The following is a 25,114-nucleotide window of genomic DNA, read 5'->3' on the forward strand; positions in this document are numbered from 1 at the left end:
GCTTGGTTAACGCCATGGCGTGATAATTTCAACTGCAGATATTCAGCGAAATTTGTTGAAAATAGCTCGTTTGATGCGTAAAATTAATGTTATATTGTGGAATAAACATAAATGTCTCGAAGTATAAGCTATATCTGGGCTCAGAAGAGGGTTCTGCAAGCCTAGCCCTCTGTCACGTTTTCTTAACCCACCTAAATATAGCTTAATTCATATATTTCAAGACAGTAACCATGTATTTTGTATTAATGACCCTTATTATGTGATGTTATATATTTATTTATTACTTAAATATATCTGAATGTTCTAATAAATCTATAAAGATCACCATTTCCGCCTTTACCAAATAAAAAATAGCCATTATCTGACAAATCTAGGAAATTGGGCATACAAAAATCAACTTTGATAAGACCCCTGGAACAAACCAGAAGGTAAAAGGTTTTTTTTATTTGACCATTTGATGCCTTTTAGCAATAACTTTAATGTGTAGAACAGAAAAAGAAATCCCTAGGGCAGAAGTTTTAAAAAAATGTAAAAAATGTGCAAAATTGATACATTTCAAGCAAAATCCCATAGGGTCCTATGTTAAAAATTAACAAACTTTGAGATGACCCCTTAAACAAACGATGTGGTAAATGTCTTAATTTTTATCTTAAAATAATAATTATATTAGTAGAAATTCATGTAAAAAATTTCATTCAAAAATCTAGGGCAGAAAAAATTAGACCCGGCCTCGTTAAGTACCATGCATATAGATTCCCATAATAATCAATTGCATGTGTACATTTTAGGAAAATTTCAGTGTGTTAATTTCTTGTTGTTTTCCATTAACAGTGTTTAAATAATAAAAATAATAACTTGTAGAGATATTTTTAATCGGGATTCAGAAGAATTTACTTCCCGCATTTCATAGAAATGAACAGTATATTTTCTTTCTATGTTTACATTTAATTTTGTTCAAATTAATGTTAAACTAGAGGTACTGTGAGCACAAGCTCACAATTGATACCCCCTGCTAAGAAAAAAATCATAACGCACATATTTTTGCTATTATAGAAAATACTGGATGAATCTATTTTACTGTCCATTTTCTATAAATAACATCTGCTCTATTTTTTAAAACTATTAATGCTAAGGAGTAAACAAACCAATTTCTATCCTTTCATTCCATTTTATTTTCAGTTAACTGTTAATGCATGAGGACTTTTGCATCCTTCCGTTAACAACCATGACTCTAATCAAACGAAATCACCATGCCATTTAATATTTAAACATTTTGAATTATTGGTATACTGAGCCCGATGTTTTCCAATTTTTTTTCCCACATATTTTTCCCCCAAAAAAAATTTCATCGGGGCAGGCCATTTTCAGAGAGACGGGAATGAAAATCTAAAAATAATTTTATGTGGCCTGAGAAGAGCAAGATTTGTGTCAAATTTAAGCTTCTAATATTTCCATTAATACAAGACTTGACACAGACAGAATTTAGCATTTTTGAAACAATGACCTTGAACTTCCTCAATTGACCTTGGGTCAAGGTCATGACACACCCTTTGGTCATAAGCAATCTTTGTGTGAAGTTAGAACATTCAATGCTTCTCAATAAGAAAGATATGGACCGGACACGAATTTTGCACTTTTTCTGCCAGTGACCTTGTCCTATGTCAAGGTCATGACACACCCTCAGGTCATAAGCAATCTTTGTGTGAAGTAAGAACTTCCAATGTTTCTCCATAAGAAAGATATGGACCAGACCTGAATTTTGCATTTTTCTGCCAGTGACCTTGACCTTGCCCGAATGACCTTGGGTCAAGGTCATGACACACCCATAAGTCATAAGCAATCTTTGTGTGAAGTAAGAACTTCCAATGTTTCTCCATAAGAAAGATATGGCCGGACACGATTGCACACAGACGGACAGACAGACAGACAGACGGACGGACGGACGGACGGACGGACAAGGTGATTCCTATATACCCCCCCCCCGAACTTTGCTTGCGGGGGGTATAATAATCTATCATTGAAATTGTGTGCATCATCAAATACTGATCCGACTACCTTGAAGTCATTAAATTTCTATTGGCTATTGACAAAAAAAGAGACGCGTGACCATCCAATGAAAACGAATACACAGAGTTTGATTGACAGGTTCAGCCAGGTGCAGTTCTTACATGTACCCGATGTCCGAGGTTATGTGTACTGGTTGTACACAGCCGAATAGTCTCAGTAACTAGCTATATAGTCTTCTTTCAATACGCGTTATTTCTTTTGTTTGTTAAAAATGAATTCAATTTTGTAAAAAGATAAGTATATCATTTCTTATAGATTTTTTTCATGAGAATATCTCAAAGGAGTTTTGCCAATCAGTTTAAATTAATGTTTAACAAGAGCGCTATTTTGAAACAATTAAATTGTCAGAGAGTTCCGAATGAAATCTGATGAACGTTTCACACGGTTCTCGCACGCTTTGCCCGAAACGATTTACACGCTTTGCCCGAAACGCTGCACGCTTTGCCGGAAACTCTAAACGGTTTACACGAAACACTTCACGATTCACACGAAACGCTTAACGGTTTACACGAAACGCTTCACGATTCACACGAAACGCTAAACGGTTTACACGGAACGCTAAACGGTTTACACAAAACGTTTCTCGCACGAAAGTCGCACGCTTTCTTGGTGTAGAAGTACGTTTCAGGGTCTGTAATATGAGTACACAAACCAATTTCTATTCTTTAAATTCCATTTTAGTTCAAGTTTACTGTTAATGCATGAGGACATTTGCATCCTTATGTTAACAAACATGACTCGAATCAAACAAAATTCCACATGTCAAACAGCCATTTAATATAAACATTCTGAATTATTGGTATACTAAGCCGAATTTTTTTCTCAAACAATGACCTTGAACCTCCTCAATTGACCTTGGCACACCCTCAGGTTATAAGCAATCTTGAAAAGAATTAAGAACTTCCAATATTTGTCCATTAGAAAGACTTTCTCTGTCAGTGACCTTGACCTTGCCCAAATGACCTTGGTTCAAGGTAATGACACACCCTTAGGTCTTAAGCAATCTTTGTGTGAAGTAAGAACTTCCAATGTTTCTCCATAAGAAAGATATGGACTGGACACCAATTGAACAGACAGACAGATGGACAAGGTGATTCCTATATACCCCCCCCCCCAAACTTCGCTTGCGGGGGGTATAAAAATAAAACTATAAACATTTTTCATTGAGGATGTAAATTCGCAGGGAAGGGCTACCCACAAATACTACAAAAATTGAGCCATAGCAAATTCTAATGATTCCAAAGTACCCTGCTAATAAGAACGCTAGCTATTTCCACATGGTCGTTGGCTGCTGCAATATGGAGAGCTGTGAACCCTTCTGACATCTGTTCATTCACCATTGATCTATTTTTCTCAATTATCACATTCACAGCCCTTTAATAAACGAAAGAAGAATTAAAAAAAATATTTTTTTTGGAAAAATTCATCAATACGGGGGTAAATTCTAACCTAGTGTACAATAGAAAATACAAAGCATGAACAAGAGGCCAATGGGGCCACATCCCTCACCTGAGCAACAATGGGCGTTCAAAACATATTGTGCCATATGGCCCTTGGTAGAATAAAAAAAAAAAATATTGTAAAGTATTCAAATTTTACTCTTATTTTTGCATACACGTAATCTTTGAGATTGTACCTTTTTACACAGAATAAGAAAATCCTACGCAAGATATAAAACTAAATATTTGGTAGGGGTACACTGTTCTATAACTTCTAATTCCCTGTATTTTGGTTCTGCCTCCCTCCCCTACTTACACTTGTAATAAAGCGATCAAAATATATGAGAGCATATAGGTACATTTTCTTCCTCAACTACTTACTAGTTATTGTATTCTTTTTAAATATAATAACTATTGTATTTTATCAAAAAAATCCTACATGTATATATGTGAAGAAGAAAATTGCACCTCAATGCACTCAATTTCTCAAATTAAAAATATTCAACAATTTAATTTGTCTTCTCCATTATAATTAAATGACTGCTGTTTACCTCGCGTAAACTCGTGACTTTTATAACTTTACTCACACTTGATTGATGAATACACTTGAATGAAAAATGTTGTCACGTGACATGTTAAAGAGCTATAAAAATCAATGTTACGGTATTGACAGGCACATCACTCTAATTTACTATTAATGGCCCACCCATTATTTTCATTTTTATTCAAAAATAACAAATGGCTACAAACCAGGATAATTTTCCGCTGTAATATTTTCTTAGGAATAGTGATGATTCTTTTATCCCCGCAACAGAAATGTGTCAGAACTATGGAAACTGTTTTAACGATGTCGTTTTTATTTACATTTCACATTATTCATTGTATAAAGAGGGGGTCCCAGAGAGTAGTTATATACAGCATATCATTCTTTAATTTTTTTTGTACAAGTATTTAAGTTAACATACTCTAATTCATATAGATTCTAATGATCAACCAAAATGTCAGCGTCAATCGTAGAATTATAAGCAAGATGCAGAGCTCAAAATTTTGCTAGGTTTGAGTCATATTTTGTTCACATGAGTTTATTACATTCAGCTTTTTAACTTGGTATTTCCTATTCGGCATTTAAAATGAAAATAAATGAATGGCCTCAGATCTGCATGCATGTGTACAAACATAGCATTGTGAGCAAATCTCTGTATCTTGCTTAAAATTCGAAGGTTAACACTCCAATATGGTAAGTAAATAGAAATTGTAAACAATAAAACACAAGAAACATGCACAATAACAAATAAAGAACACAATTTATTTTTCAAAATGAATCATATACATGTATATACCTACATATTTCCGTCAGCGATTTTAAACTCTATCTAAACTGAATAGACTCGAGAAAATGCCGAGCATCCTTACAAAACATATTGCATTATTCTACCATTACGCAAAAGATGATACCGAATTACCGATAGCCTGAATGAATTGCATTTAAGTTCTTTCTTAATACATCAGATGTTGCTTAATTTGCGCAGGTAAACAGTAAACTGTTTGATTTACCGAAGTCTCTGTTTGATTTGATACGTAAAAATCAGGAAATACAAGCGACAGTTCCCAGGTTAACGCAAAGCATAAATGAAAACAAAACGAAAATCACAACAAGCTAACACCACCGTCATATGTGAAAACTGTCAACGAATTGAAATATTTAGCCTCAATTTACTTCACAAAATCAGCACCCATGTATTTTGCATGTTTCAAAGATTCCCTTAGTACACGAACTGATGGAATACGCATTATTTTGCAGCAATATTTACAGCGAATACAAATATACTGGTCAGTAAATATCTTGAAATTTTAATGAGATTGGCAGATTAAAAACTGTCAGTCTTTTGTTTTGCCCTGGCCCGGTCATGCCTACCTCATGGATGCTATAAATTGCTTGAAACACGCCTTTTCTTTCTTATTATTTTCGTAATAACTCAGATTTGAAACAGAAATAGCCCATAATTTTTGCAATTTATATTTTCCTTTCCATAAGGATTACTTATGCTAAATTACATTGAATTTGACTCAGTAGGTCTTGAGAAGAAGATTTTTAAAAATGCACCCCCCTTTTCTACAGTTTCGATGTTTTCTCCGCTCCGCTTTGAATGAAGATCTGTCTTTCATTTTTGCAATTTATATTTGCCTTTCCATAAGAATGCGTTGTGCCAAATTTGGTTGAAATTGGCCAAGCAGTTTTAAAGAAGAAGTTTAAAATGAAAAAAGTTTACAGACGGACAGACAGACGGCCGGACAGACGGACGACGGACAAAATGTGATCAGAATAGCTCACTTGAGCTTTCAGCTCAGGTGAGCTAAAAAGACATAGCATATGCTTAGTGTAAAAAGGCCATTTTTAGAACACATAAATCTACCTGAAAAGAAGAGTCTGTATAAACTTATAGGAAGTTTCAAATTCTAAATGTAAAATATATAGCGGTAGTATTGTTAAATTATACAATGTAGTTTATATCATTCAATAACCAATATTTAAAAAATTTATAGATCAATTGGGTAATTTGTTGACCACCCAGCTTCCTTATCAACAAAAAACCAAACCTTATATGGAAAATATCTTAAAATGCTGACTATATTTACTTACGGTCCAGCATCCTTCATAACTGCCCACTGCAGGACATTAAAGCCTTTAGAGTTGTTTTCTTCGTGTCTGGCTTTAGGACTGCCCAAAACAGCCTCAATAATCTCAAAGCTGCACTGCTGGGTGATAGCATCATGCATAGGAGTATCTTCATCACTGTCCTAAAGGAAGAAAATAGGGCATCACAAAATAAAGGTCCTTCAATCATTGTCTATCATTGAATTTAAACAAAGTATCAAACAAGAGGCCTAGTGGCCACATCGCTCACCTGAGCAACAATAGCCACAACTCTGATTAAATCAGCATTACAGTATCTAATTCAAGATATCTTGACAAGTCAGTACAGTAGATCTTGCTCAAAAAGTAAAAAAAAAATTATATTAATAAGTTAAATATCAAGCCACTTTTGTTGTTTCAGTATTTGTGAGAATATTTTTTCTATTCCTTTTTAAAAATCCCCCATCCTTTTGTTGCCCCACCCTTCCCAAAAGAATCAGAATTTAGACAAAACTTTAAATTGCACAACCTGTGCTTTAACACAAGTTTCAGTTTATTGGTTCAATGGTTTTCCAGACACATTTTTAGGACCTTTCTCTATATACTCCTATGTAAAAATTCCACCCAACCCCCACCCAAACCCTATTGTGGCCCCACTCTAAACCCAGAAATCTACACTACCCGAAGATGCTTCACAACAAAAAAATACAACTTTTCTGGCTTAATGGTTTTTGAGAAGAAGATTTTAGAATATTTTTACTCTATAAATTCATATGTACAAATTTGACCCCCCCACCCCCCCCCCCCCCCCCCCCCCACCTCGCAGCACAGTTAAGGCTGTCAATAAACTCCGTTCAGACAAAAAGTACGGGAAATGTGCATTATGACATCACAGTATATTACAAACCTCGAAAGTACTTATTAATCTATTTATTAGTAAAATTAACTTATACTAATCTTTTAATTAAAAACAACAAATTCTATTACTTGCAATTTTGATGTCCGTTATATCGTACACACTGAAAAATAAGCGAGATGTCGTTCTCGCTGTACTACAAAACATGACGTCATATGCTTCAAAATGACGCATTAAGTTAAATCATTGAAGGCTATCGTGCAGTTTTATAGCGAAGAAAAATAAATGTCATACATTAACGGAAAAGTAAAAATGAATATTTTGTTTAAAATTATTAGTAGTAGAATGCTACCTATATAGTCTTATTTTCATTTTGTTAAAAGTATGCATCGTATAAAGAAGCCACCTCGGTTTTGTATAAAATATCGTATATCTAAAATCTGAGTAACTAAATAAATCACTTAATTGCAAGGGCATACACTTACCTGATCCCGACAAACTTTTACATGTGAATTTGAAATATGCTATGTAACTTCAAAACTTCTACGATCCTTGTAAAATCTTACAAATTAATTATTTTTTAATGAAATTAACCCTGTGACCTTCAAAATTATTCAACATATGCATTATAAATTACGGTTTCTACTAACAAATATTCTTATCTTAAAAAGTTCGCACCGTTTTTCAAAATCTACGATATAACATCAAGTTATTTCATAATTCAGTTGTGAATTTTGACATGATTATGCCCTTGCAATATTGAATTTTTTAAATGACCTCAAAACCACAAATACATCTGCTTGTACCATGCGACTGCCATATCACGTGACCACTATGAACATAAAATATTGTACTGTTATATATATATATTAGAAATATATTGCATTTGAGTGACTGTTATTGATTTTAAAGAGGACATGCCAGTTTAACTAAAGTATACGTGTTTTCATCACAAAAATTTGCCCATATTTTTATTGACCGCCTTAACTGTACTGCGCTCATCCCCATTTTGACCCCACCCTACTGAGTACTCCCTGGGGATCATGATTTGAACAAACTTGAATTTACCCTACCTGAGTATGCTTCCACACAAGTTTTAATTTTTCTGACCATTTGGTTTTGGAGAAGTAAATTTATGACAAGAGGCCCACGAGCCACATCACTCTCCTGAAGAAAAATAGGTATGATAAAATCAGCTATCTGGACAATGTAGTATAATACATATAGATCCTGTATTAATAAAACTATAAGTAAAACCATACATTATAACATGTCAGCTTTCCTGGCTGATTAGTTTCTGAGAAGAAGATTTTTAAAGACTTACTCTTTATATTCCTATGTGAAAGTTTGACCCCCATTGTGGGGCCCCAAGCTACCCCTGGGGGTCATGATTTTAACAACTCTAAATCAACACTACCTGAAGATGCTTCCATGCAAGTTTCAGCTTTCCTGGCCAAATGGTTCTTGAGAAGAAAATTTTTGAAAATTTCTCAAATATGTTTAATAATTCCTAATTATCTCCCCTTGAAAAAGGGTGTGATCCTTTATTTTTACAACTTTGAATCCCCTTTACCTAAGTTTGGTTGAAAATTGGCCCCGTAGTTCTGGAGAAGATGTTGAAAATGTGAAAAGTTTACAGATGGACAGAAAGACAGAAGGACACATGGACAGACAGATGGATGACAGACAAAATGTGATCAGAAAAGCTAACGAGCGTTCAGGTGAGCTTAAAAAATCCAAACAAAATTTCAATAATACTAAATAATATCAAATTCTCCACTTTAAAAAAGGTGTGACCCCTGATTTGAACAAACTGGATTCCCTTTTCAGAAATAATGTTATGTGTCAAGTTTGGTTGAAATTGGCCCAGTGGTCCTAGAGAAGATGAAAATGTGAAGACAAGAGGCCAACAGGCCTTAGTGGTCACCTGAGTACCATAGCCCTTTCAAAGACATGTTAAGGAATCTCATATATGCATTTAGTTAAGTTTCATTCTGGAGTAACAACATTTAAAATGCTGTAATTACCACCCCTACCTGAAATCTTGCAAAAAGGACTATGAGACCTTTAATTTTGGTAAAACTTTAAGATAATAATAGAGTTCAGGACCTGATATTGAAAATGTGCAAAACTCAGATAGGTTTCCAATATTTGTTACTTTCAAGATAGCTTTTATTTGTATATCTTTTCATAAATAACTTGGATAAACTAAAGATGGCTAGTATACATCTTTTATCTAAAATAACCCCCACCCCCATACCCATGGGTCAGACAGAATCTTCTCTCCCCCAGGGCATTTGAAATAAAAATATGGCAATCTACTTCTTCACTCACTTCTAAGGCTTCATCTTTTTAGCATTCAACCTTTCAAACGTTGACACCATCTGGCATTTATTCAAAAAATCATTGTATATGTACAACAGTGAATTTGGCTGGCCAATTATTACTTTACTAATAATAAGTCAATTTGATTATCAAAAACTTCAAAAACTGTTTTTGTTTGATATAATAAAAAGACTTGTATAACTCTTTTAACCATTATACTTCTTATTTACATTATTTACAATAATTAATTATTAAATATAAACAAGCAAGGGAAGATAACTCTATTAACTGTTACAACCACCCCCATGAACTTTTTCCAAAGGCATTCACACTGTGTCAGTAGACAAAAAGACATTTTTTTAAACATTATATACATTAACTCTATCTGACTTTTGGCCCCACCCTTCCGTAAGACCCTATGGGTCATAAAATTTACAATTTTGATAGAGGGTTTTGTAGTTTATCTAAATATGTAGTCAGTTTTAATTCAGTTTTAGAAGAGGTAAAGAAGGAGATATCTAAACATTGTACATGTATATATTAACACTACATGACTATTTTGCCCCCTCCCCTAGAGTCAGAACCCTACCCCAATGGACATGAATTCAAAATCCTGGTAGAGGGCTTCATATTTAAAATAAAAATGCAGTAAGGTTCTATTCGGTATGTAACTAAAATGTAGAATGGTTAAATGAGTTATACAAGTATTTCATTGCCAGTAAGAGTAAAGAGGAATTACTTTAATCATTATTTATATTTACATTACATGACCATTTTTGCCCCCCCCCCCCTTGATTCAGAACCCCTACCTTAGGGGACATCAAATTAATAATTTTGGTGAAGGGCTTTGTTGCTTTTCTTGATACACAGTCAGTTTCTATTCAGCATCAGCAGAAGTAAAGAAAACAGTTTTTAAATATTAAATGCATTAACACTATACGACTATTTGGGCCCCGCCCTTGAGTCATAACCCTTACCCTGGGGGCATGAAAATTAAAATTATTGTAGAGGGCTTCCTGGTCTACACAATAATGAATTCAGTTTTCTTACAAGTGTGTGGGAGTAGAGAACAAGATTTTTAAACGTTATATGCACTAACACTATATTAACATTTTAGCCTCAACCTAGAGTCAAAACCCTACCCCGGGGAACATGAAAGTTACAGTTTTGGTAGAGGGCTTCCAGGTCTACATAATTATGAATTCAGTTTTTTTCTTACAGATGTGTGGGAGTAGATAAGAAGATTTTTGAAATATGGTCAAATTTTGACCATGTTTGTCCTGCCCCTAAAGCCCCTACTGGGCAATAGTCATGAAATTTACATTTTATGTTCCCCTTACATCATGCAAAGATGCATCATACTAAATTTGAAAACCATTGGAAATGTAGTTTTTAAGAAGATGTTTCATTGCCAACACACAATGCAAACGCATGATGATAGACATAAACCAATTGCAATAGGTCACCTGATCGACTCAGGTGACCTAAAAAGTTTACAACAATGATGACAACAGATATATTTTGATCAGAAAAGCTCACTTGAGCCTTCCAATCTGGTGAGCTAAAAATAGGAACTGTTACTATCAATGCCCCAAAGAAAGAATTTCAAAGAAAACACTAGGGTTATTACAGTTACAATAATTATTACATATACATTGTACAAAATATATTTTAAACAGGCCTCAAATGATGTGCAAGATGAAAGAACTTACATTTTTATAGACTTTGTATGTATTTCCTTAAATCTGAGTTTGTTGAAATTGTAATATTTTGCCAACAAACACTCAACATCAAGGATATCCCTATATCAGTGTTAATTGAACTAAATACAAATTAATGTTTTATTTGTACCTTAACGGATGGATCAGCATTAAACTTCATTAAGACCTTGACACACTCTGGACTTTTCTTTCCGACAGCAATGTGGAGTGGTGTTTGTTTTCCCTTGTTTACGATGTTGGCATTTGCCCCTGCCTTCAAGAGTTCCACCATTGTATTATGCTCAACTCTGCATTATTTAAAATCATACCCAAATTTATTGGTGAATACTGTATATAATCATTTATGAGTCGGTTTTGAATAAAAAGTGGATCCCGACTTATAGGCATGACATACAATCAGATAATTTTTCCACTGGATAAAACTTTGTTTTGGGATGCCATTTTACTTCCAAAATGTATCGGTGAATACCGTTACATGTATATTGTAAAAAAAAACATTTTCATGTGAAAATTCTTTGCAATGTTTATAAATCCTTATCAATGCAAATTAAAGAAGATGGGGGAACAAGATAGCGCAAATGCCCATTTGGTTTTGTCGTAAAAAGTAATTTCAAATTAATTTTTCCAACCAAATATACTAGATGATTTTATATTACAAGTTTACAAAAGCACAATTTCTAACTTTATTCAGATTTGAAAATTTTAACAAACGATAAGAAAAAAATAAAATCTAAAGTTTTGGTGGTGTCGAACCCACAACCTAAAAACCCTAGCTCTATAATGATACCTAATGTCTGGTGCTCTAACCAATGAGCCATTTCAGTCATAACAAACTTCATTGTTAATTTAAATGCTAAATGCAACTTCAACCACGAATTTACAGACTTGTAGAATTTCTCTAAAACGTTCAATTGCTGAGATACAAAATTACATTTTTAAAGTATAGTGGGTCATCTCTCCACATTTTTGTTGATTGAAATCGGTTTGATTCCTTTAAACCTTATTTACACTATGACAAAAATATGGAGCCCAGACCCACTCTATGAAAGATCTAAAAATGACACTATTTGGAGGTTTTGACATGCATACGCCAGTTTAAATAAACTTTTCTAAGTATTTAAGATATTTAAAGGTTATAAATCAATGTTATGGTAAATATACATTGTTTTCAATAATTTAGAAAGAAATTATGAGATTTGTTCATATTTTAATTTTATAGTATCTTATCTATCCCCATATAGGCAGTTTACATGCCTTATTCACCCATCTTCTTATTGATAATCATGGTAATACAAAATATAAAATTATAGTTGCTACAATGTTATAAAATCTTACGATTACCAAAAACATCAATTTATTTTAAACTTTGTTAATCTTTACTATAATCAGTCATTGCTAAGAGAGATAACTCTCAGTAGGATCTTTGTAAAATTATCAAGTTAAAGGGAATTTTGTCCTAATTGTATTCTGCATTCAATTTTATTTGAAAGATTCATGTAATTATTAAGAATTCATCATCACTATATAAATGGAAAATATAATTAATGTAAATTAAATATGGGTACATGTATGCAGCCTTAATGGGGCATGGTCACGATTTTGATCAAATTCTATTTTTCTGTTTTTATCATTTACAAAATTAATGCTTTAGGAATAGATTTTTAATGATTTAGTGAAATTTGAGAGTCACTCGTAAAATTATAAGCAAGATCCAGGGCTCACACTTCTTTGTCATGTAAACAGGGCTTGTGCCCTGTTTCTGTTTACATAGGTTCAATATACCAGTGAAAAAGTCTTTTTCTAGCTGATTTGTCTATCTTCTTATTCATTTTAAGCATAAATAATAAGCTCCTAACATTTTAGACAATCACATTTTTGTCTGAACTGAAATTTTTACTTTAACATTAAAAATCTAAACAAAAGCCTTGTTTACATAACAAAGAACTGTAACCTCTGTAACTCATTTATAATTCAACGAAGGACACTCAAATTATTGTTGCCTATTCAAAATGCCTTACCAAAGCATTGTAAACATTAAAATCAGAAAATGATTTTTGAGAGAAATCGTGACCGTGCCCCTTTAAAGTCTAATCTTTAAATTTTAAAGCCAACAGTACATAAATATAATACCACAGACATGCATTTAATTTCTTTTTTTTTATTGCAAGGTTGGAAAGCGGAAAGATTTAATTTTTAAAACATTTACTTAAAGATTGAAAGTTTTTAAATTCCCTTTTTCAATATAGCAAAAACATTTATACATGGAAATGCCGCAGCATTTCACCTATAGTGATGCCACAAAACATATTTTTTGGGGTCTACTGAGATTACGCAAGTACTTTATTTGGTAACTGAGCCATTTTGTATGAAATCCTGAGAATTTAAATTCATAAGCGCTAAACTTTTGCTGACATCATATATAGTACACAAATGTTATAAAAAAAAAGGAGGTAAATTGAAAAATTGCAAAGAATACATCTGGCAATTCTACATTACTGTAAACCTATTGCATTTGACTGTGTATTCTATTTAGCCTTTTTGGCGGAATGCGGCTTTGGCTAAATCAAGAACATTGCTAAATGCTATGCATATATGTATAGGAATAGTCAAATTCAGGAATACGCATTATCAAATCCACGCCAACTTGTTCAAAAACTATTTTCCGCCAAATTTCGTACACGCCAAATATAGTATGCTTACAGTATTTATCCCAGAGTTTAAATAGTAATTTATAGTAAATGGCAATCTTCTTACCCAAAAGCGCTATAGTGCAATGGACTATCCTCCTCTGAGTCCTTCAGATCTGGATTAGCTTTATTTTGGAGCAGAAACCTGACTATGTCAACATATCCCTCGTAGCAGGCGATTTGTAAGGCTGTCTTGCCTTCAATTTTTTTATCAATCTATAGTGGTAAAACATATTTTATGAATGAATCTCTTTAATTCACCATTAAAATGGATCTCTTGTTGTTTTGTTCTAGGAAGACTTATCTTACATGTAGTTATGGTATTTCAATTCAAAGGGATATACGCCAAAAACTTTCAGAATTTTGGAGTGTATTTTTTTCCTCCTGAACAGACTAATCAGTTACATTATCATATATTAATTTTAGCTTAAGCTTTCATTTTATCAAATTACTAATTAAATAGCATGTAATTGAATTTGGACAAAGTAGTCATTGCAATAAAAAATGTTAGCACTAAAATGAGTAATTTTACAATTATTTTTCTAATTCTAAAAGAAAATCTTCATCAAAGAATATATATTGTTACATCTTTATTAACCTTTTTTCAATTTTGAAAATGGAGAATAAAGGGTAGAAGTGAGAAAATTACAAAGAGGGATAAAAAAAGAGAATGAGAGAAAGAATGTATTGGGTTCATATTACTTTATAATAATTATTAAAGACAGAGAGATAGGGAGAGAGATGTTTTTATAGTACTTTACAATGAGAGAGAGAGAGAGAGAGAGAGAGAGAGAGAGAGACAAAGATAGAAAAAGAAAATCACAATTATGCTTCACCTTATCAGGATTATTTTTGACCCAGTCCTTGACTGCCTGAAGGTCACCTTGACCTGCTGCCTGCACAATACTGACCGCCCCCTCGGAGTGGCCTGGCATCCCTCGTAACATGTCCACGTACAGCTGTGCAATAGCTTCAGCCACATCTGCAATGAAAGTTTCAATTCAAGTGAGTCCAAATTTCAATCAGTGTACTGAAGTACTGATGTGAGTTAATTTTCTTGAATATTATTTATTTTTAAATCAACGATATATGTAATTTTGCATGGCAAGTAGTTTCTTAGTGGTATTTGAATAATTACGCACTTTCTTTTCTAAATATGAATTCCTGAGCTTTTTCTAGAAGAATTCCGAGCTACAGACCCATGGAACACCCATAGGAATCATGTAGTGTAATATGTAAAGATAGATTTAATGCCATCATACTCAACAATGCCTTTTGATTAGTTGTCGAAATACTTCTGGAAAATTGTAGCCAATAAATTTTTTAACAATGAAATAATAAGTTTAGTCTTAACAGTACTGGTTCAATGTTTAAATTGGATAGTCTACCCTTGATTCCAAATGCTACCGCTGTGGAAATAGTGCTTTAATTGAAAATCAATGACAGTTAACTACTGAACTATGGCATTAGAGTACATACATATGACTTACCATTTGACTGTGTATCTGCAACATCTGAATACACATCAGAATCCACACATTCAGCAGGCGGAATAGCAGGAATTTCTTTGGCAACTGCCTGATTATCCATCGGATTAATACAGACTGGACTAAAGATCCAGGTTTTGTCTTCAACCTTGATCCGGATATCACCATCTTGGTCTATTCTAACAATGCGGCCATTTTTTCCAAGCGCCTTAAAAGTAGAAATAATTACATCAAATGAAATCTTTTTTAATGAACTTAGAGGAACTCAAATTCCTTTCTCTTTACATCACTACCCTATTGCATCCTAGCCTGATTCACACTCTTCCTCTCCATTTCATACGATCATGCAACCCTCCCCCTCTCCCTTACCCATGAGTCCCCTCCCCAAACCCCATAGCACTTTTGCCCTTGCCCCTAAAAGATAATGACTGTCTTCATTTCATTGTTCCATCCCCTCCCCCATGACAGCCTTTACCCTTACCTCTAACTGTCTTCATTTCCATCCCCTCCCAATGACACTCTTTACCCTTACCTCTGTCTTCATTTCATACATCAAAATTTCATACATCCCCCCCCAATCCTAATGACACTCTCAACTTTTACCTTTTATGTGGACACTCACTGTCTTCATTTCATCACTCCACCTCCCACCCCCTCATCACATGACACCCTTTACCCCCACATCTCTATCACACCCTTCCTTTCTGAGACACTCACTGTCTTCATGTCATCGTTCCAGCCCCCATGTCCATCCTGCAGTTCTTTGACCTTGGTTGAGTCGGAGAGAATGGTGACAGCTTCCCCTTGTGTAAAGGTGTGGACCTGTCAGAGAGAAAACTAAACAACATCAGACACTCAGAACAGAGACATCAATGGTACGCCGCTATGTTAAGGCTGCCCAATTAATTTCACAGCGATATGTAGAAAGTCACTTGTCTGTACTTAATAAGATATGACGTCATAGTTAACTTTGACGTCACGATCTGCATTCCTTTTGATCGGTCTAAGGGAATGTATCGTAACGTAATAAGTGATATTCATTGTGCATAATAAAACCGCTTCATTCCTTTACATAGACACTGTTGTAAATACTAGTGATACTAAATTCAATATCACCAATATGGAGTATAAAAAAAATCAACAGTTTTTAAGCTTCGTAATAGGTAAATAACTATTCATAAACTAAATGGTTTTGAGACTCCCCCTGCTACGTGTAATCTGATGAATGGTGATATGTATATATGTATATGCATATAAAAAACGGCCTGGCACAAGTGAAAGATAAAAACAATCTTAGTACCGTAATCCGGTGAATATAATACGCAGTTGTGTACAATACGCACCCCCACTTTGGGCCTGAAAGTGGTGAAAAAAAGCTTGTTGGGATGTATAATACGCATCAAAAAAATTAACCAAACGGTAATCCTGAGTATCAACAAAGCAGTTATACTTTGTATGCAAGCTCAACTTCATCGTGGGAATACGGTACCGGAAATAAGAAAAACACAATATTTTCTTAGATACGGATTTATTGTAACCAATACATCAAGGTAATATCTTTATTTCATAATCAATGTTTTAAATAGACCAAGTATTAAATATTCTACCGTAAATAAAATCAACTACTTTTAAAAAGCGTTATAAAATTGATTAATCATTATAACCCCTGTGTAGTGAAAAACGGGCGGTGTACAGGTATAGAGATAAAGGACCTAATTAAATTCTTAAATGATGCCGATCAAAGTGATCAATTAGAGGCCTGGAACATAATAAAATATGTGCACAAATAGTTGTGTTGTGAATAGTACACATAGCCTAAGGGGAGTGTCTGAGATACCCAAAGTGTCAAGTGTTAGCGGGGGGGGGGGGGGGGGGGGATGGGGGATGGGGCACAACAATGGCTTCAATTAACGGAATAGGTTATAGAATTATTTATATTCATAATTATTTGCAATAAATCAATTAGCATTACATGAAAATGGTTAAAAATGAGCAAAATGATGCGTAAGCTGTTTTCAAAGATCCTGTGTATGCCGCCATTACAGCTGTTATTAATAGAATGCGGGCTTGGATGGCCACGTGCTATTCGTAACCGAGATAAAGAATAGGCAGTTCAAATTAATTTTTAAAGGCCATTTTGAAACAGTTTATTTATTAACAGACTTTAAGTATACATTTTCTTTAATTACACGCTATGACAATCATTTCCTAAGGGTTAAATAATAATATATATGTGATAATGAAGTATGTTACGATGTATAGTGGGGTATCAGGCTTATCTGTGAACAGCATGGGTAATACAGTAGTATGATACCCCGTGCTTCAGCTATAGAAAAAAAATCTCAAAATCCTATAGGGATGTATAATACGCACCCCTTCCTCATGTTAATAAATCCTGGGAAAAAAGTGACTGTGCGTATTATATTCACCGGATTACGGTATATTTTAAGTGAAATCCGGAGAGAAAATAAGTACCAATGTGAATCTTGCTGGGGGAAACCTACCAATTGACCTGATTTTGTGTAAATCGAGTCTAAAAGGTAAAAATGTGCCTAATTTCGATGGCGGTGCGAAATGTTTTGACAATATTTCAAATAAACGAAAAATTTATATGAACCCCCAGCAAGAACTGCAAAATACATTACTTATCAAAGGATTTTTTTATAAAAATATTTTTGATTTAATGTCATTATTCACTAACGCCGATGTGATTTTTATAGATTATTTACCGTGTTAGAATACACCGTTCACGTGCTTAAGAAAAATATATGACGTCACAAAAATACATCAAATATAGTGTTGGGTGTCCCTGTTAATTTATGTAATAAAAGATTAAAGAAACTCGCTCGGTTAAAGTATTTTTCGATAATTAAAATAGTATCATTTTTCGATATATATTTAGCTTCAGAAAGCCTTAACATAGCTTCGTACTATATTTTGAAACATGTTTAATAAATCAATTGATCTTCACTGAACGATTGGATGGTGTGCTCCATAATTTTTTTAAACAAAAAAGTTGTTGTAACAAAATTTCTATTTTTAGAAAAAACCATGAAATCAATACCTGATATCAATACATATTTTTCCAATAAACCTATAAAACCGATGTTTTTTGTGTGAATTTACATGTACATAAAAAGATATCTTTTTTAACTTGTTTTAACTCAGGCTTAAAGGCAGGCTTAAAAACCATTAAAAGAAATCTAACTGTTGATAAAAATTCTCTAAGCAAGTCAGTACTTTCAGTACTTTGATTAATCAATAGATTATCTACCCTTGTCAATGCAGCTCTGTTGATGTTCTCTATTTTGCCATTCATGTACTGTACACGGCAGGATTTTCCTTGGAACAACATCTGTACAATGGTTCCTAACTCCCCGATGCACTGAAACCAAGAAAAAAGATGGTCAAAAATTTATCCTTCAGATGGATCTACCTTAAAATTGAAAATAGAATAAATAAAAGAATTTTACTAAATATATTTCATATCCAATTCAATCAATTTTTTATTCAATCTTACATTATGTATCAATTGACATCTACCAGTATTTAAAGACTAATCAGAATGATTTTTTCATCTCCAAATCACTTTTTGCAGACATGATCAAGTTTACAGATGTTTAAAAACTCATTTATTATTATTTCAAAGGCTTAGTTAGGGGATTATCAATTCCTTAAATCATAGCTCCTTGTAAGCATTGTAGGAAAAATTGAGGGAATAACAATACAAATCTAATCCTCAATAGTCTATAGAAAAGGGCATTCCCTCCACACCCCCTCCCCCACCCCTTACCCATCAGTTCTACTTTAAGGATAAACCAGACGTTCCTCAATTTTACATAATTTTCCTTAATATTTTATTTCTTATTTATTAACATTTAAACCTGTTAATTCCCAAAAATTCAGGGTAGATTACCAGGCTTTTTTCGGAGCGAGAATATTTCGAATTTACCTTAAAAAAGCATGCAAAATGCATTTGAATGTTTATAAATAAAACCTTACTATACATTTTGAATTGAAAACTTTATATCTAAATAAAAAAAGAATCATATATTAACATAAAAATACAATTATAAAATTACTATGTGGAAATCTTCACATTGTGGAGATAGAAAAAAATAGAAAAAATGGAAGATAGGTCGCGCCTGACCTTAAATGCTAAGAAATAATTTTTCTATCTTTAAACTATTATTTAGTAATGAAAATTTTCTTCTATTTAAACTTAGAATTTCAATACTTTCTGATATATTTAAACAGTGCTCTTCTTTTCTTTTTCTAAAGGAGATAAATATATTCTAAAATGGCCACAACCATGCATTTACAACATTTCCTTAAAATTTAAACATGTACTGACTTCTTTCATGGAGTCCTTCCATCCATCTGCGTTGTCTTCTTGGAGTCTCTTGAAGTTGTCCAGAGCCAGATTGACTCGCACTTTGTCTCCAGGTTTGAACAGAATTTGTCCAGGGTTTACAACATCTAAAAGATGTAAAATCATGTTACAATCAAAATATTGAGAGTACTTAATGATCATACAATGATTCTTAAGGTAGTATGGGACACCTCTAGGTTGTGATGTACTATATATCAAAATATATAATTATATCGAGTGCAAGTTTATAAAGAGATTCTTTCCCCAAATTGTCACCTAACAGCGTAGCGCAGTGGGTTAGAGAGTGCACTACGAATCTGTCAGTCATGACTTCGAATCCTGCTGGGTATTTGAAAACTTTTAACTTTCGGAAACATTTTGAAAAGATATATTTTTGTTAAATATTGTAACATTTGGAAATTCTAAACCAATGAAAGTATTTTAATCATAATGTACTTTAATCCACATTAATATCAACAGATGTCCCATCCCACCTTAAAAAGATAAAGACTCTTAAAAAAACATCTCCCTCTGAGGGCAGAATCAGCTAATCATTAATATACCTGTTAACCTAGAAACCTGTCAATCCAACACAATCCACATTTCACCTTTACGACTATTATAATTACTATTCAACTCAAGTCTGTTGATGTTTAATTGTAAAATAAGAAATGAGTATAAAATTTCAGATATTTTTTTTTTGGTACAGTTAAATGTTACTTTTTTCAGTTTAAAATCTTACCAACAACAGGAAGATGATCTGGATAGTATACTCTTCCAGACGCGGTTCCCTTCACGCGGGTGTAAATGACATCTACGCACCCTTCTCCCCCGACTCTGTATGTTTTAGGGGTGTTGTCACTCTTCCATACCACACTGACGCCCCCTCTATGGTACTTCTTATCCCAGGTCACTACGTCCTTTATCATCCCCATGTCCCCTTCACCACCTATAATATAACCAATCAAAGTACTGAAATGATTGGTAGAGAAACAAATTACCATTTCCACTTCCCAACCTGTAATTTATCAAATCAAAGTACTAAAATGATTGGTTGAGAAGAAAATTCTAATGTCCCCTTCACCACATGTAATTCATCAAATCCAAGTACTGGAATGACTTGTGGAAGATGGTTTTCACATGACACATACTAATATAACTTAACACATTTTGTAATGAATTTATCTAGGTTCAGTTATCATTCTAGTTTAATTATTATAATATTTTTTCCTGACAAAATAAGTATTTTACATAAAGCAGGATCAACTGTATTAAAAATATTGAAAATACTAGGTGGCTGTTAAAAAAAATGGGTTTAATTGGTTGATAAATATATATCAAAGAGAAGGTTTAAACAGACAATCCTGACATTAGATCAATTTTCAGAATTTGAGTTTTAATATTCCTCCAAAATCAAAAAGAGAATTATTCAGATGGATAATCCACCTAATTGACTGTTTTATCGTTACGAAGTTGATAGTCATACCATCATCATTTTTCCACTTCCAGTGTGGTCCGCGGATGACCTCTGCCCCGGGGAACAGGCCCTTGGCTGGAATGGACTTACTCTTACTCCGTGGAGGAACTGGCAATCTGTGAACAAAACGGGCCTCATTCTCAAAACACAAATTCTATTAAATATTATGAGGATTCTGTCATTGAATTTATCCCCCCTCTCTTCCTGCTTTTAAAATATTTTGGAATTGATCTTCTGTACAAAAATGGGGCATTATTTTCAGAACACATTTCTAAACACAAAGGAGAAATACATCATTGAGTCTATATAATTCTGCTTGTAATACATAATTTGGTGGCTATTAAGTAGTTAAAAGAGAATGGTAACCCATTCTTTTGAATCATAACCTGGATTTGGGACAGTTTTTGCTGTCTCTATGTCCTCTCCCGATTTACATTTTTAACCTTTTATTTCTTTTCTTAATCTTTTCCTCATATGAAAAATCTAGACTGAATCTATTTTTATGAAATAAATTGGCAAACACCTTTATGAAAAAAAATGCTGGAAATTATTATATATTGGAGTTTTCATCAATTGCTTTTATTTGAAGAGGGCCCAAAAAGGTTGCTACAGTCAGAATACTTATATTGCCATAAAGAGTTGCAGAAGAAGACTCCTGTGAATAATAAGTAAATGAACAGCAGAAATCTTACACTGGGGAGGTGGAAGTGTCGACACGCTCGAACCCGTGGTTCACGTCATGCTTGTCGCTCATGTAGCACAGGCTACATAGATTCACTCCGCTACAGTTGGAGCATTTCCAGCGGATTCCTTTCAATGGCGAATCCTTACATTCATTACAGGTGACTCCGTCATGTACAATTCCTTGTGAAGTGAAAAGCAAAAATAAAGAACAGTTCATACTGCATAACATTTATAATTGAAATTATGGATCGACAGTAAATGTAAATGCTGTTAATTTTGTTTTGTTCAAATACATCATATGAAAACTATCAATAAAATGGCAAAGAGAGGTGCTTTAATGGAAAAGACTTACCTGCGGGGGCACAGTCGTACACTCGCAAGTCGTACTTCCCATTATGCCCTGCACGGTATCGGAGTTCCCGACCGGAGTCCCAGATCACAGTCACTTGGTTGTCACTTGAGCCCGCCTTGGGGACAAATATGATGGTGCCTAGAAACCCCTCACCATTGTCCTGCTTCTTTGAGGCCCAATCCGGGCCGCGAACAACCCGCGTCCCTGGTTTTATCTGAAACATGCAAACAGCTTTTAAATTAGGCTCCATTGTTATGATTCTCACTATGTAACTTAATAGATACTATTTGTTAAATTTAGGAGGCCGGATGGTCAAAAAATTACCCATCAAATCTATCATTATAGAACTTTAGTTATTGAATTACGATTTCTTCAGCCTTATGTTACCTTTTATTTGAATTAGTAAAGAAAAATTCCAAATATTTCACAGGTAAAATTAGAATACTGTATACATACAGGGTTATTTTCACCCTGTGTGTTTTTTGCCCTTTTTCACTTGCAAACAGGTTGGCCCTTCCTCGAATTCGTTCAGAAACACTTGTGTGTATAAACCTGCTGACAATGATGGCCAAAGGGGCGAAAATAAAATCAAAGGAATATTTCCTTGTATACAGTATTTCTTAGTATATTGTAACGGTGAAAGATTGGGCGATCGGTAACTTCAAAGGGATGTATCTGTAAGAGTATGAAAATTGTTGATTTGAATAAATAAATAAAGTTATTGTAATATAAATAGATAAAGTCATTATAATTAATACATCTAAACAGTACACGTATAAAAAGTAAGATCCACCCTCTCTTTTAATTCATACACATGTACATATACCCTTAGGGCAGTACTTGATCATGAGTTGGTCAGTGGATATTTGTGATCTTGGTTTTTATTGGTTGTTTGTGTCAGGTTGAATTTGGTTGGTTTGTATATTTTGCTTTATGTGTTTTACCGCCAAGTTTGACAATCTTTGTCTGGACATTGACCAGAACAGACTATATTTATATTGAGAAGTAATTTTATTTTGGACCAGACCTTGCTCTTTTTCTGGTAAGTTATACTAAGTATACTAATATCCTATAACACTTACTATTAATAAATTGATTATCCTATAAATTGCAGAAAACATTAATTAAGTCCATGATCACAAACTAAGGAGTATGAATGAATTTGAATGAAAAGATATTTTTTATATGGAATACAGTGTTGATTATAAAGATCAATATTTGGTTTATTTATTATAGTATTAATTGATTCTCAAATCAATTGTATATAAGAATTTTATGAAGATCAGATATTTGATTAAATTGGTCATTTATAAGATCAATTAGATTATATTTCAGTAATAAGTATTTTTAGAATTATTTTGTTCGAATTACAGAATCAGTCAATGTCAATTTAATCTCACCACGCAATCGGTGTATGAGCCTGTTCCCATAGAATGGTGAGAAAGTGTTTTTAAATATTTTTTTAATCTGATTAATATATTTTATGACTTATTTTGGAGAAATGTAATTCATGTACATTATAAGAGTTACCTCCCGCTAAATGTTTAAAGTACAATTATAGTAAGATAATGTAAAAATATTATCTTGATGGAAATACATATATATTGTACTAATGTTATATTTTGATATAAATTATATTATTGTTTTATGATATTTCAGGGCTTAAATATACATTGCAAATTTTAAAGTCACTGTGTCCGGATACGAATAAACGAACCATACAGATATCTTTGTTGTCAGTTATTTTAAACAAAGACTGTAACATTTTGGCGCCCACGTTGGGACACAGTGACTTTATATGTAATTGGAGCTGGAAAGACTTCACCAACCCTACCCAGTGAACTGTGAACCATGACGACCATTGCCAGTGTATTCCTATTGAACCATGACTAGTGTTCCGCGCCTGTGTTCCTAAATTGACTGGGATCCGCGCATCTATTGTTATTCCTAGGATCAGCTGTTCAACTCATTGACAGAGTACAACACGTGCAAACAAACTGTGTATCTCACCTGGTGAGTCGTATAGATATAAGACTTTGGTGCACCATATTGACATTAGTAATTTGTGTGCGCGCATGTATGCACACTTTACCTCAAGGTAGACAAGTCTTGATTTATCATAATTCATTAAACTGTTGAAAGAATTGGTATACCACAAAGCATGTAAATCTGTGATTTCTTTAGTTTGACAGTGCACTTTAGTATAAGTTATCCAGATTTAAATACCTGAGTAATATTGATTGAGACAGGGTTGCTTTTGGCCACAATCCTTAAACCATTTTTTTGTTGAGATATATTTTTGCCCTTTATTGTGAATTGATCATTTGAATTTGAAATTAAGAACAACAATAGCAAGAAAGGAAGTGTGGGTACAGTATAGTGTAAGTGAAAACATTAACAATTTGCGCACAACCCATATTGTTTTCCCCGTATTTCCAAATATACTAATTATAAAAGCTAATTAGAAAAATATTTGCTGTATACTCTCAAGACTTTTGACAGTTTATTGACAAGACTGACGTGAGATTTGGACTACTTTGCCGGTTGATTGAGTTGGTTTTGCATCATTGTTTATTTTGAGGACGAGTTCAGTGTTGAACAAGTTTTCTGTCGCAGAGTTGTAGTAGTATCAGTCTCAGTGGTTTCTGTGTTGTTTGATAGCTATACGCAGTATTTAAAACACACATTTAATTAATTTCCCCTTTAATTTAGTTTTAAGCTTTATCTCCATTGTTTATATATTATTTCTACTCGTATCTAAATCATTGGGTTCGGTTTTCGCCGTTCAAAAATCATCGGGTTCGGTTTTTGCCGTTATAAAAAAATCTAATCGGGCTCGAATTCCGTAATAATTGCGTTTCACCGGAAGTAAACAAAGTGTAATCGAGGAAATTCGCTGTTTCCATTCATCTCGGTATTTTTTCTCGTTTATTTCAATATAGAAAAGATTTATTGAATTCTTTCATCATTTGTTTATTGTTATCTTTATATTTGAACTGAATCTTATCTCTC

The 25,114-nt window shown here is 33.5% G+C and overlaps 1 protein-coding gene across 1 annotated transcript in view; it reads right to left on the reverse strand.

The window, feature by feature from the left end:
* The window catches only part of LOC105348046 (E3 ubiquitin-protein ligase MIB2), a 46,347-nt gene that overhangs the window by 12,121 nt on the left and 9,112 nt on the right, over window positions 1-25,114 (reverse strand). Inside the window, exons 2-14 of the mRNA XM_066073016.1 lie at window positions 22,103-22,316; window positions 21,759-21,930; window positions 21,076-21,182; window positions 20,332-20,538; window positions 19,572-19,696; window positions 18,492-18,602; window positions 15,935-16,039; window positions 15,221-15,425; window positions 14,567-14,712; window positions 13,798-13,946; window positions 11,174-11,330; window positions 6,148-6,305; window positions 3,315-3,441 (exon numbers count right to left, since the gene is read on the reverse strand). Of these exons, the coding sequence (XP_065929088.1) occupies window positions 3,315-3,441; window positions 6,148-6,305; window positions 11,174-11,330; window positions 13,798-13,946; window positions 14,567-14,712; window positions 15,221-15,425; window positions 15,935-16,039; window positions 18,492-18,602; window positions 19,572-19,696; window positions 20,332-20,538; window positions 21,076-21,182; window positions 21,759-21,930; window positions 22,103-22,316 (1,983 nt within the window). The remainder of the gene's footprint in view (window positions 1-3,314; window positions 3,442-6,147; window positions 6,306-11,173; window positions 11,331-13,797; window positions 13,947-14,566; window positions 14,713-15,220; window positions 15,426-15,934; window positions 16,040-18,491; window positions 18,603-19,571; window positions 19,697-20,331; window positions 20,539-21,075; window positions 21,183-21,758; window positions 21,931-22,102; window positions 22,317-25,114) is intronic.

This window comes from Magallana gigas, chromosome 10 (genome assembly GCF_963853765.1).
Source record: "Magallana gigas chromosome 10, xbMagGiga1.1, whole genome shotgun sequence".
Classification (NCBI taxonomy): Eukaryota; Metazoa; Mollusca; class Bivalvia; order Ostreida; family Ostreidae; genus Magallana; species Magallana gigas.